At 54.0% G+C, this 13,541-nt stretch overlaps 4 protein-coding genes and 1 non-coding gene across 5 annotated transcripts, besides 1 other annotated feature; 3 read left to right on the top strand and 2 right to left on the bottom strand.

The window, feature by feature from the left end:
• Positions 1-878: 878 nt before the first annotated feature.
• CYME_CMJ294C (hypothetical protein, conserved) lies at positions 879-1,385 on the bottom strand (the record flags this gene model as incomplete). The annotated part of the gene is made up of 1 exon (XM_005534938.1): positions 879-1,385. One exon carries the CDS (start codon positions 1,383-1,385, stop codon positions 879-881), a length of 507 nt encoding a protein of 168 aa, XP_005534995.1.
• A 498-nt stretch (positions 1,386-1,883) lies between these two features.
• Positions 1,884-3,353, top strand: CYME_CMJ293C (citrate synthase; the record flags this gene model as incomplete). The annotated part of the gene is made up of 1 exon (XM_005534937.1): positions 1,884-3,353. One exon carries the CDS (start codon positions 1,884-1,886, stop codon positions 3,351-3,353), a length of 1,470 nt encoding a protein of 489 aa, XP_005534994.1.
• Positions 3,006-4,356, bottom strand: CYME_CMJ292T. The gene has a single exon (XR_002461366.1). It is a non-coding gene; the product is annotated as a hypothetical transcript (transcript).
• Positions 4,333-7,679: a sequence feature (repetitive element).
• A 1,694-nt stretch (positions 7,680-9,373) lies between these two features.
• Positions 9,374-9,616, top strand: CYME_CMJ290C (retroelement, dead; the record flags this gene model as incomplete). The annotated part of the gene is made up of 1 exon (XM_005534936.1): positions 9,374-9,616. One exon carries the CDS (start codon positions 9,374-9,376, stop codon positions 9,614-9,616), a length of 243 nt encoding a protein of 80 aa, XP_005534993.1.
• A 2,976-nt stretch (positions 9,617-12,592) lies between these two features.
• On the top strand, positions 12,593-12,991 carry CYME_CMJ289C (60S ribosomal protein L32; the record flags this gene model as incomplete). The annotated part of the gene is made up of 1 exon (XM_005534935.1): positions 12,593-12,991. The coding sequence occupies one exon, from the start codon at positions 12,593-12,595 to the stop codon at positions 12,989-12,991; it is 399 nt and encodes a 132-aa protein (XP_005534992.1).
• Positions 12,992-13,541: the final 550 nt, after the last annotated feature.

The raw sequence follows: 13,541 nt of genomic DNA, 5'->3' as shown, positions 1-13,541 counted from the left end.
CTTGCACTCATAGCAGTTGTTGTGGGCATATAGTCCCGTTTCCAGCTTCTTCCAGGACCATATCCCGAAGCATATGTCATCGTGCCGTTGAAGCCAACGATACTCCCGTATGTAGAAAACCCCGAGTATGGGCGCACACCTTCCGCCACCGTATGAGGTACAGAACACAGCCGTCGACGTTCCGTCGCATAGACCATGCTGACCAGAGAAAAGCCTTCGCTCCAATGCTCTGGTACCTAGCACGAACATCGGGGCACAGCGGGATGCCCGCCTGACGCCAGTTGCATGCTGGGTGCCCCCATGCGCCGGACTCATTCGTCGCGTGCAACAACTCAAGTCGGTATCCACGCCAACGAAGCGCTCTGCGCGCCATGTGCAGCAGCCTCGCGCGAGATTGCATACATGGGCACCATGGCGAGTGCAGACCGCTCTTCGAACGAAAAATCAAGCTTCTCGCTGCTCGTTCGTTGCAGCACGCGAATACAGCAGACAAAGATTCAAAGAACCGAGCGCTTGGCAGCCGTAGCTTCCAGACGACGACTCGGGAGGGGGCACCATAGTGCTCACCCGAGATTCGACCCCGACGACACGCAAGGAAACGCACATGCAGTTCCGCGCAGGAGCACCATTCGAGCAACAAGATCGTCTCGAATGCGTCCTCAAAAAACTCTATGCAGCGGAGCGCTGTCCCCAGTAAACGCTCCGTTATCATAAAAACTTCCTCTTCGACGCATTCCAGACCCGCAAACGAAGCGCTCGATGCGCAGAAGTGCCGTTCAGACCTGCACTCGTCCAGGCACCGGCACGTGGATTCTGGAACCAGAGCACCGCCGCTGTCGACGCACTCGATGCGCTTGCCAGCAAGCACTCAAGAAAGCTCATCTCGAACGAGCGCCCTGCTCGGGTTTGCTTTGCCCGTCCTCGGTGGAGCTCGCTGCCGCAACAACAGCTCGAGTGCGCGCACCCTCCAATGATTCACTGGGATCTCGTCCAGTTGAAGGTGGGGCACTAGCTGGTGCCGGCAGCGGCTCTGGATTCACCACAACCGACCTGCCGTTTTCGACGGACGACGAACGTCGCTCCAACTCGGCCTCCTCCTCTTCGCGATCGTCAAAGTGATACTCGTCCGGGTGTGCGAGCATGCAGTCCTGCATCCGCTGGAACACCTCATAACAATCGGAACCTCGTGGCTCGGCTTCGCTTTCCAAAAAACACCGATACGCAGCGATAAAAGCCCCACCACACGATCCCTCCTTCAGTGACTCTACACACGGGCAGTTCAAGGCGTCTTCGATCATCTGCTCCTTGGAGCGATTATCACGCGATGGCGAGGAGCTGGCCGCATCGACGGCCTCGGTGCCCCGAACTTCTTTATCCGGCTGCATAACTTCCGAGTCTGCAGTCCGCTTGGCTTATCACAGCTCACTGCGGTACACAGCAGGCACTGCACAAACTCAATCGTTGACGCTCGAGTCGCTTGCACAGCTTTCTCTCGTCAGTGCACCGCAAGATCAGCGCACAGATCAGAGTACCGCTCTACCTATTTCAAACAGAGGTTTGCACAAACCGCTTCCAGCAAGCACCGTTACCTTTGCGTTCTGTACCAGTGAACTTGCACTAGACGCTGGTGCCCGACGTCTCCCCCTCTGCACCGCGACACTCGCCGAGCCAACCTGCTGTCAGAGCAGCGCCCCGTGTCGCGACACACGCCGCCGTCCAGGCGCAATGCCGATTCCCGAGAAGGACGCTGCGTCTGGTGTCAGGTAAGCCGACGGCTTCAGACGCGTCGTTTAACGATCTCGTGCTGAGTAGCGCACACTGACGAACACAGGCGACGTGATACGCTACCAGAGGAAGACATAACCGGAGATTCGTCGTCTGTGATGGGAGATGAAAGGAGCGCATCACTCACCGTGAGGGTGAGCGTGAAAAACGGTACTCAGAGCCCTGACGAGGCTCGGGAGTGCGAGGTGCTGGAGTCGGCCACCGAGCCTACGATTGCCATTGCAGCCAGGGACGTCGCGTTGACTGTCCAGGAAGCGACGGGTACGCACACTGTCTGCTATGATAGTGGCTATCTGAACACGGTGATGGCGCGGTCGAGCATAACGTACATAGATGGCGAGCAGGGGATTATGCGGTACCGAGGAATTCCAATCGAGCAGCTCGCGGAGCAGAGCTCTTTCCTGGAAGTTGCATTTTTATTGATTTTTGGGGACTTGCCGTCGAAGGGACAGTTGGACCAGTTCAGCAAACTTGTCGCTGATCACTCATTCCTGCACACGGACATCTGTGATTACATGCGCTCATTTCGTTACGATGCGCACCCCATGGGCATTTTCATTTCGTCGATGGCGGCTCTTGCGACCACAATTCCAGCGGGTGATTTGCAGCAGCTCGATAAACACATATATCGCATTCTGGGGCAAGCGAGTACTATCGCTGCGAATGCATACCGGCATCGGATAGGTCGTGCGTTCAACGAGCCTCGCATGGACCTCGGCTACACCGAGAATTTTCTCTACATGCTCGATCGCCTCTCGGAGAGGGATTATAGGCCGCACCCTGCGATCGTGCGCGCTCTCGACATTCTCTGGATCGTTCATGCGGATCACGAGCTGAACTGCTCGACAGCGTGTATGCGTCATTTGACGAGTGCGCGTGTTGATCCGTACACCGCCATCAGTGGCGCCGCAAGCGCGTTGTTCGGGCCGAGCCACGGCGGCGCCGCCGAAGCGGTTGTACGACAGCTCGAGCGCATTCAGACGATTGAGAACATCGAGCCGTTTCTCGAGCGCGTGAAGGCGAAGGAGGAGCGCCTTTTTGGATTCGGGCATCGAGTGTACAAGTCGTTTGATCCACGAGCTCGCATTCTTAAAGAGCAGGTGGAGAAGATTCTCGAGCTGGTCAAAGTCGAGGAGCCGCTCTTTCTTGTGGCTAAAGAGCTCGAACAACGTGCACTTCAGGATGAATACTTCCGAGCTCGTCGACTCTATCCGAACGTAGATTTTTACAGTGGTGTTATTTATCGGGCTTTGGGTTTCCCGACCGACTTTTACCCGCTTTTGTTCGCTATACCGCGCATCGCGGGATGGCTCGCACATAGCAGAGAGGCTCAGCTGGCCGAAGCCCAGCTCGATGTTCGAGAGCATACCCACGTGGTTCGTCCGGCGCAGGTGTACACGGGGTCTGCGCCTCGACCGTTTGTTTCGCTCGAGGCAGGCGATCGCCCACCGTACCAAGGCAGGGATATTGAGTGCTATCGAACGCGCTTATCGACACGACGGCGCCTAGGACTGCTCTCTGATTCGAGCGCATCTGAGCATACGCAGCATACGCATGCGAGGGTGTAATCCAGACGGACGCTTCGAGCTGGGCACATACACACACACACATACACGGAAATGGAATGATCCAGAATGGGACCTCGTATCAGCGTGGAGCATGCGCTCTGCACACACCGTACCCGCGAAGCATGCTTGCGTTGTTTCGGCGTCAAGCGACCGCCGTTCGGGCACGCTGGCTGGTGCCGGTCGATTTCCACGATCATTCGCGGCAAGTCGGTTCGATCAGAGCGTTTGACGAGCATGTCGCCGTGCTTAAGAGCTTTTAAACAGCGGCAGAGCATCCTTGACCAGTTTTATCGAGATTAGCGCGTCGACGTCGTCGAGCGTTTGGCAAACCTGCACCGTTACCATCCAGAGACGGGCTCCAGCAAAAGCCCATTGCGTTGACGCTTGGTGCTCAAATCGAGACAAGCGCCGTTGATGACGGGCGTGGCGAGCGTCCAGCTTTTGTTCCGCACTGTATTCATGTGCGAGAGCCCTGGGCATGTTTCGAGGCTGTTTCTGTAGAGCGCGGGGAGCCGCGGCCCCGAGCGTGGCGTTCCCGCGAGCGTCCACGCATGAATCGCTGGTTGCCTCCTAAGGACGTCCCAGCATCGGGCAGATTGCGTGCCGCACCCAGTGGGTCGGCTCTGGGAAAACGAGCTTTCCTAACAGCATGTTTGTTTGATGATAAACAGTCTGGATCGTAACCGGAAAGTGCGTGTGCTTCCCAGGCTCGGCCGGTGCGCGGGCGCATTGCCGTCTACACCCACTACCCCAACAACATGGACGGAACTCGCTGACTCGGGGGTCCACAGAAAAAAGTTCGGCTTTTCCTAGTGTGATAAGCACCAGCCTGGCGGGCTCTTTCTCCTCTCGCTTCCTTTTCGTCTCTCTTATCTCCGACAGTGAATAAGCCAGTCTCTGCCGAGTCTCGGGCCCAGCGGTCAGGGATCTTTGAACGATGATAATGATGGCAGCACGCACGTCCCGATTCTGTCGCTTTCACCCCTGGAAACAAACGTCTTTCAAAAGAAAAACGGTGTCACCGGCGGTGTAGAGGCGGCGAAACCCGCCCTAGTGCAGACGTCATTAACTAACATGCAGACGCCTCCCCGTCTTTTTCGAACGGCCATCCACTACTGCTTCCCATTTCTTCTCATATAGTTCAACTTTTAGTGACTGTTCAACAAAGAGCTCTCTTGTCTGCTCTGGAGGTCTCGTCTCCAGCACCGCATATCTCGTTATATTGATGGCAGCATTAAAGTCGCGGTTCACAAACTCCATACGTTTCTTGCCATCACTGGTTGCACTTACTAATGCAAAGAGTCCACGAACTTTCGCCCTCCTTTCCATTAGCTCCTCCGTCAGCGGTCCGTACTTTGCTATGTCCTTAGGGCTCCGCTGGCACATTTTCATCTCGACCCTCTGAAGTTTACAACCCAGCTCATGGTGTGTATAAGATGTTCGGAACTCGTCTGCAGGTATTGTAACAAAACGCCGTGCACACTCCTTGTACGTTCTCGTCGTTGGAGCTGGCGGAGTCCCTTTTTGGGTCATCCAGTGCACCGCTCTGTGCGCTACGACGAGCCTTTGAGTCTTGTCCTCTTTCGAGGCGCTCAACTCATGGAAAAAGTTCGCGAATGCACGCTGCTTTCCACAATACAGATTCATACACAGACGAGCTCACACGGGCTTTGTATACTCCTCCAACAGCGCCTCCCAATGAGCAACACGAACTTCCATGAATTTCCGAAAAGCTCGAAAGTCCGCTCCTCGGCTCGTCACCTCGCTCATAGCTTCCAGGTGCTCTTTTATTCCTGAATTCCAAGTCTCAATTTTCTTCCTCGCATTCATGGTTCCCGATTCCCGGTAATATCTCGCATTCGAGAGCTTGAACACACGCATGTCTTTCTGACGTAATTTGCCGTCAGTACCGTCTTCCGCACGCTTGGGTGCAGCAATGGCTAGGATGGTCGTGCTCCCAGGGTCAAGGCCAACGACCAAGTCGTTCTCCTGCACCTCCTGCGTCGCAGGACCCGCCTCCTTGTTTTCTTCATGCTTCGCCGCGTCAACCATAAAGTCGTTATTCTCCACCTCCTGCGCCGAAGGATCCGCCTTCTTCTCATCTTCATCCTTCGCCACGTCAACGACAAGGTCGTTATCCTCCACCTCCTGCGTAGCAGGATGCTCCTCTTTGTTTTCTTCATCCTTCGTCACGTCAACGACAAACTCGGTATCCTCCACCTCCTGCATCACAGAATCCTCCTCTTTGTTTTCTGCATCCCTCGTGACGGGCGCGGCCGAGGGCGGAACTGGACGATCTTTCTTCAACCGCCGATAGAGTACACACGTGGCTACTCCATCGGTTTCGATCAACCCAGTAAATACCTTTTGTTTGCTGACTTTGAGACGTTTGAAATCGAAGATACTCTTCCAGTACGTCTCCCGGTTTTCACCGATGAAGTCCTCCCTGCTCACATCGAACTCCGGACAGATCTCCCTCATGATGCCGTAAAGGACGCCTGAATCGATAGTCACGAAATGTGACTTGATATTGCACATTGGAACGCCGTTGAAGCGCTTACCCATTAGGAAAGCCTTCCGTCTCTCCCACTCTTGATTTGTCTCTTCACTCAGCTTCATCTCCGCTTCGCGTTCGAGCTCTCGGTCCAGAAACACGAAATATCACAGGATGAGGCGGTAGTATCTTTCCTTATCTTTTTTCAACTCTGATAAATTTTCTGCCAAATTCGCCAGCCCCAGGACTGCACGATACTCTTGGATAGCCGCACGGATTACAGAAGCTTCATTTGCGCTCCTGCGTGACGCCTTCTTATCGACAAACTCGATCTCAACTTCATACTTTCGATCTTTCATGATGCCATTGATAATCGCCCATTTTCCGTTGCGAAAGATGCCCGGGTAGAGTGTACCCACCGCGCGTATCATAAAACGTTCGAGGTTCACTGTCAAATGGTTCTTCAGACTCGTGATGTACTTTTTCGCTCCGTATGCCTAAATATCCGAGGCACCCCTGTATCGATTACCTTCGAAGCGGAATTCCACCAAGTTTTCGTGGAGGGCGTGCACTAGCATATTTTCCTTCAGCGCTTCCGCTGTGCCAAGCATCAGGTGACGAATAAACGTCTTGTCGAAAAAATCGTCAGGAATCTCGACTGTTTCCATGTGCGTCACGTCGCGATACATCTCCCTCACCAAATGCATCAGTACTGACGACGCCTTGACAATACTCTTGGAGTACGAGTCGACACGTTTTTTGATAGCGTCTCGCAACTTTTCCTTGCACGGATCCTTGATATGTTTAAGAAGGAAGGTTTTCACCACCATCTCGTCGTAAAGTCGTCTTTGTTGCAGCCTTCAACGTAGGGCCTCCCCCTTTCGGTTCTTCTTCTCTCCCTTTTCTTCTGGACTCGGCACTGTTTTTCGTTTTTTTCTGGCAGCCGGCGACCCTGGGCCTCCAGGATCGTGGACTTGCTTTCTCATAGCTTTCCTTTTTTAGTTTTTTTTTTGAAAAACAACGCTCTGTGAACGCTTCTGTTATATACTGCGAAAAAAAACTTGAACACACTTGTTTGAGGTTTGAAAGAAAAATGAACTAAAAAACTGTACTCTGCTAAGACCTTAACGGAAATCCAATTTTTCCAGTAGAACAACACGCTACTGATCAGGATCGCGTTTCCATTCAACGGCGGCATTCGCATCGTGTCAGTAGACTGGCCGATCTCCGAGATATCTCGGCGTCGATCTGGTCGTGGTGAGCAAAACGCCGGGTACAAAAACACCGATAACAAAACAAACCAGTCACAAACTATTTATTAAAGAACAACTATCTTAAAGACCCACACACCACGCCCGCCTTAGAGGTCTAGTTTTTCCGGAGAAGCTCTGAAAGTGGGTTAACGCGGGGTGCTTGGGCGACGGCGAAGGAAGCCCACGCCAGGGACCTTGACCGCGCAACGAACGGAGGGGCGGCGGCAGTAGCACCAGAAAATGTTGACGAAAATCCTGATCAGTCATCCGCCCCTCCCGAATCAACGCTGCAGGTTCGGGCGCAAATCTTGGATCGATCCTCGGACTCGGGCTCAGTTTTATCTCCTACCTTGGGTACCTACCTCAACTTTGGAAAAAGTCTCGGCGGAGACTTTTGAAGACGGCTGGCAGTATGTTTGCGGTCGAAGCTGGAATAAGCGGCTTGCCCGCCTATGTGTTTGGGGAGCGGATACGTAGCCGCTGAAAGGGTGGTTTGCAGACTGTTCCCAATTGTTGAGGGGAGGTTAAAGCGTCGGGCAAGATAAAGGTCGCATTCGAATCGACCTTGACTAGCGTACATCTGATTCTACGCTAGCGCTGCGGCAGACACTCAGTGAACGACTGGAATGCAGGAGGCACTGGTGGCATGTGCTCTCACACACCCCGTGGAGGGTGCATCTCAATCGACAACGTATCTCTCGAGTACCGCAGCGTTACTCCTATTCCCTTATGCGCTACGACTCGATAGGTTTCGCATCATGGAATATTAGCGGGATCGCCTCGGTATTGAACTACGAGATATCGAATTACTAGTAGAGTAATGAAGAACTGATACAAGTCGAGGACTGTACAATAGGAAAAGAGACCCAACCAGACACGGAGAAGGAGACACAGAAACCTCATGATCCACCTAGATGCAAAATAACCAGAGAATGTAGCTCAGGAAAGAGCCCGAAGAAGAAGTAGACCAGCAAGAAAAAAACAGAAGAATAGAAAGAAGAACTCCCGAACGAGCCCACAGGCGGGGGCTCCAGCGAGCCCATCACATGTCGTCCCCGAAAGAGCACCCCAGCAGGAACTCAAGAAAGCCGTCGCCAAACCAAGTCACCTACTCACAGCGCTGAAGATCCGAAAAGCCGTGCATACAAATCTTTAGACCAATTGGCACGCGAGTTTGTAGATGGGAATCAGAAGATTGCCGGAGAGCTGGGACTGCTTGCACCAGAACGCAACAGTTGCAAACCTCAGTGCCTGAAACGACGTACCAATACCCGGATTGACGAGCACCACCGACTCTATCAGATCGTCAACCACACCGCCATACGCGCCAACGCCGGAGACAAGGAAGCGAAGGCAGTCCTAACGGCGCTACAGGCACAACATGAAGAAGCTATCAAAAGAAAGAAGAAACTTTCCAGAGAAGACAAACGAGAGGATCGAACCCGCAAAATCGCCTCCCTGGCGAAATCTATGCTAGAGAGCACCAACGAAGATGAGACCTGGCGCTACATTCGATCGAGACTGGACCCACCAAAAAAGTGCCTGGGGCTCACACCAGTCGTTTATGAGGAAGCGCTGAGGACGGAGCGTGCCTCAGTGAATGAGGCCTGGACGGACCACGGCACAGAGCTGCATGAAGACGCAACTGGGCACTGCCAAGACAGAATCTATTGGCACCAATATGCTGCAGAACTACCGCGCCTCGAACCGGTACCGGAATGGAACGACCCAATCTTCTGGCCTGAATCTGTTCGGACCGTGCTATGCTCAAGCAACCGCAAAACACCTGGCATCGACGGTATCCCTGCGGAGTGGATGAAACTGGTGACCCCAAAAGACGGGACAACAGGGACACCATCAATACCAGATGAATCTGACACAAGCTTAGGCAAACGCCTTGTGGAGCTCATCCAACGCATGTTCGAAGAGGCGTACATCCCGGATGTATGGAGGACTGCCGAGGTCGTACCGGTCCTCAAAAAGGACTCCCACACAGACATGAACAACTACCGGACTATGCGCCTCATCCCGTCAATCATGAAGCTACTTTGCGCCATTCCCACGAACCGGACTCAGAGAGGCCTCCAGGAACGCAAGTTCCTCGTCCCAGAACAGGCTGGATTCCGGAGCCACGAGGAGTGCATGAGCCATGCCCTGACCCTCATTGAAGGGTGCAACGTTGCTCCATTAGCGGCCAACAACCAGCTTACGTATGCTTCACCGACTTTCAAAAGGCCTTTGACACGGTCCCGCACGAGGCTCCATTTCTGAAGATGGAACGAGCCGGAGTCTCCGGAAAGTGCTTGGCGTTCTTCCGTGCGCTCTATGCAGACTCGTGGATGCGCATCCGACTGGGCGACCGCTCAAGAACCCCTTCCAGAAGAATCCGCCGTGGACTGCGGCAGGGCGACCCCGCATCCCCGCTCCTTTTCAACATCTTCATCAACGATCTGCTTAACAACTGCAGACAATACGGGCTTGAGGTGCCGTGGATAGACTGTGGAGATGCCCGGTGAGGAGCCCTCACATAGGAACCGCCTCGCAGGCCGTCTAGTTGCGGACGAAGCCGTGCTGTTGGCACCCGCCCCGGAAACGCTTGCGGGTAGCATGGAACAAGTCAGCGCCCGGGCCGATCGCTCGGAGATGAGCATAGGAGTATCGAAGTGCGGCGTCATGCTCATCCATGGAGACTCGCAGCGCATTCGCAATCGCTCGTGGCGGTTGCAGAATCAGGAAATTCCGATCGTGGAAAAATATCGCTACCTGGAGGGTCTGTCTCACGCCGACGCTCGACGAAAAGGCACACGTCGACGAGATAATCGCCAAGATGCATAGACGTACAGCGATCGCACGTCCATTCCCATCCGACCCCTCTATCCGCATAGCAATTCGTACGAGGGCACTAAGGATGTGTATCACCCAGCCTGCGACCTGGGGTGTTGAGTGGTGCGGCATGAACCACACAAATGCCTCACGTCTGCAGATAGCCGCCAACATGGCAATGCGACTCGTTGTTGCTGTTGGATGCTCAATGTAGAGCAGAGCAACCACCGCGCTGGCACTCGGACTTGAACTCCAAATAGCCTCGACAGAAGCGACAGCAGCAGGTTGCCGGGCACGCATATGGGGCAAAGGGCCAACTATGAACACCTGGTTCGATCGGATATCCATGCAGACCCCAACGCACCGCAAGAACACTTGGATGAAATCGACGCAGATTTGGCTGAAGCGCCTCTTAGGAGACAACACGCTCCCCAATCGTTCCCCAGGAATGTACAAGGCTCCCGCTGCCTCAAGCGAACGGTCCAAACAACAATATGGGAACGTAGACACGGAACCAGTCGGGCCCGTAACGCCGGCTTGACTCTATACCGGAACTACAACCTAGCATACACATGCAAGTACTGGTGGGAGGCGCTGGAATTCCCAGGACTTGCTCGAGGTACCCAGTGGCTCGCCAAAATCCGCGTTGGTGGCTTCTGGCTAGCGGCACCGGCTCTAAACCATATAGGGACACTGGAATCGCACTGGGAGTCACACTGTTCCTGCTGCGGAAACGAGACCCCCGAGACGCTGACATATTTAGGCTTACAGTGCCCGCGCTGGAAGCAGGAGCGCAGCGAGCTCCTTGAAGGACAGCAGCAGCTGGGCATCACCATGATAGCCGAAGGCCGGACACTCACTTTGACTGCAGCACTGGCAACTGATGGTCCGCTAACCGAGCCTCAGCGCTCATGAGTGGCCAACAGACTCACGTGCTACCTTCCAAGCGGAAGGTCTAGCGAATCGGACGCGCACACGGGTTTAGTATGCTTTCTGCGCCTATCCACTGTGGTGAGCGTCAAGCACAAATCCGCATTTCCAACCGGCGACAACGCATTCCATGCATGATCACGAAGGAGAGAGGCGGCTCCCACGATATATCCTAACAGCCAAGTTTCTCCAGCGTGTCGTGCAGCGAAGACAAGCCTGCATCCGCAGACTGTCCGAGCACAAACTGACGACGAGACCCGATTCTACGTCGGGTGAAGCACACCTCGAGCCGACGCCCTTTGTGGTATAGAAAAGCTGTTCTAGCTCTATGACCTATCTGCTCCAGCGGTTCAGGCACAAAGGAGGATACGGAACGGCAGGTACTAGGCACACACGATAGGATGTATGAAACGACCAGAATATCCGAGACGAAGTATAGGTAATGTAACATGGAGGTAGGGGGTTGATGGATACCCCAACTCGCTCTGAAAAAAACACAAAAAAAGAGTAAGAAAAGAAAAATGCGCGTAATCGGAGAACGCTGGCCTAAGTAAACGTTTTGTCAATGGAAAAAACCCGCCCATGACGGGTAGAGGAAGCTCGTCTCAATGCCGCCCTCCGTTTCCGCGACCGGTGCCATATACTTCGACCACGGGCTTCCTCTGAGCAATGTCCTCGGCGCGGGTGCACGCTGCGCCCTGCATGCGCAAGCGTTCACGCTTCGAATCCGCAGACGATATGTGGCATGCGGTTTTGTCTCTGATGATACAAGTTTCGAAAGGAAAATCCCGGCCAAAAAACAAATCGACAAAATCCTATCCGTCTACGCACCCTTCTTGGAATGCAGTGACGCATGCGCCACTCGATGCTGTCGCTACGATCACGTGCGCAAGTCTGACTCCAAGATTCTTTCTGCGTGTGGAAAGAGCACAGGCGGGAGCCTCTCGGAGCTTAGCCCGTGAGTCGCACCGAGCTACTGCTGGGGTATTCCGTTTCGTCAATGCCATCAAAGAGGTGAGGATTCATCTTTCGAACAGAATCCATAATTTGACATGACGAGTTCTGTGACCTTTCGGTATGAGCGTGTGAATGCGCCGTCGCGGAACGTCATCGAGAATGTTGGATCGTTCATCGCGCTGCGCGATTTGCTGCACCCACGAGTTGCCTTGAAAACCAAAGATCGAAAATTTGAAGCATCCGTCATTTGAACATGTCGTACGGCGTAAAATGGAACGCATGGGAGCCTGTGCATATGCATTGGATCATGAAATCGGGTACTTCACGAATCCCTGATCGATGCATTCGCGAAGGCCCTTGATTCGAATGCCATGACGAATTCCACTGGGAACGTATCGAAGGAGCCACTCCAAAAAAACCAACGAGCATCCTGGAACTACCTATGAATTCATAAGAGCTTTTTTGTACTTGGAATGTCCAGGATATCGACATGGAGAAAATTGTAAAAACCCTTCAGGGTAGCCACCGTGCGAGCGGGTCAGTACGCCACGCTGATCGGATACACGTGCGCGTCGTCGATCGACCGGTATTCGTCAGGGAAAGGCACAATTTGTACCTATTGATACAGAATCCGGAGCGCCGCCTCGTCGACACCAAGCACGCGCGTCGCACGCAGCGCCATTGCGCTGAGCGGTCAGGCGTCGACGCTAGGCTCGTTGCCCGTGCCTTGTTTACGCAGCGAGCGCGTCTCGACAAAGCCGAAGGACCAGAAGTTTTGTAGGATGCCGGAACCACTTGAGCACGTCCGCGTTGTGAAAAAAAGGACAAAGCGCTTTCGGCGTCATCAATCGGACCGTTTTAAACGAGTGAAAGAGTCCTGGCGCCGACCGAAAGGCATCGACTCCGCGGTTCGACGCAGGTTTAACGGCAAAACGCTGATGCCGAACATCGGGTACGGATCAGCGAGGAAAACGCGTCATATGCTGCCAAGTGGATTCTTTCCGTTCCTAGTTCACAACTCGAAGGATCTGGAGTGCCTCTTGATGCACAATAGAAGGTACTGCGCGGTGATTGCACACAGCGTGTCTGCTCGTAAGAGAGCAGCGATTGTCAAACGCGCTGCAGCACTTGACATTCGTGTCGCCAACGCGCTTGGTCGGCTCGAGCCCGTAGAGTCGTAGATTTGTGCGCTCGGGGCGCCGCCGGGCACGGAAGCTCGCACTTTAGAGGCACGTCGGCATATTGATGTTGCACTCGAGCCTTCGTCGGTTGCTTGCGCGTGTCTCCCCACGGAGTTGCCACTCGACGCTTATAAGCGTTGGTGGATGCCAGCGTCCTGACACGAACGCGGGTCCAAAGAGACCGTGCGGGCTTCGCGAATGCGCTTGTACCCATGCAAGGTCGCGTAGGGACGAATCGAAAACTTTGGTCCCGGACATGTGCTGGGCATCGCGCCTGCCGCCTATGCTCGATAGGCTCTGATCGCAGTTCATTTAGTTAGTGCTCGAGGTTTTAAACCATAATGTCCATCATCAAAAGCAGCTATTCGATTTGAGAGGCGCACGGCGGGCCCCTGAACGGTCAGATGTTGTGTGAGTTCTCTTCGTCGAACGCCAACTCCGCAGACATGGAATGCGTTTCAAACAGTGACCTCGTCACATTCGACATCCCCATTCCGTTCGGTCATTCTAAAGGGCATCAAAAGGTCGAATGCACGCAAAGAAAGGGGGC

Source organism: Cyanidioschyzon merolae, chromosome 10 (genome assembly GCF_000091205.1).
Source record: "Cyanidioschyzon merolae strain 10D DNA, chromosome 10, complete genome".
Lineage (NCBI taxonomy): Eukaryota > Rhodophyta > Bangiophyceae > Cyanidiales > Cyanidiaceae > Cyanidioschyzon > Cyanidioschyzon merolae.
This window is presented reverse-complemented; position numbering and strand designations above follow the sequence as displayed.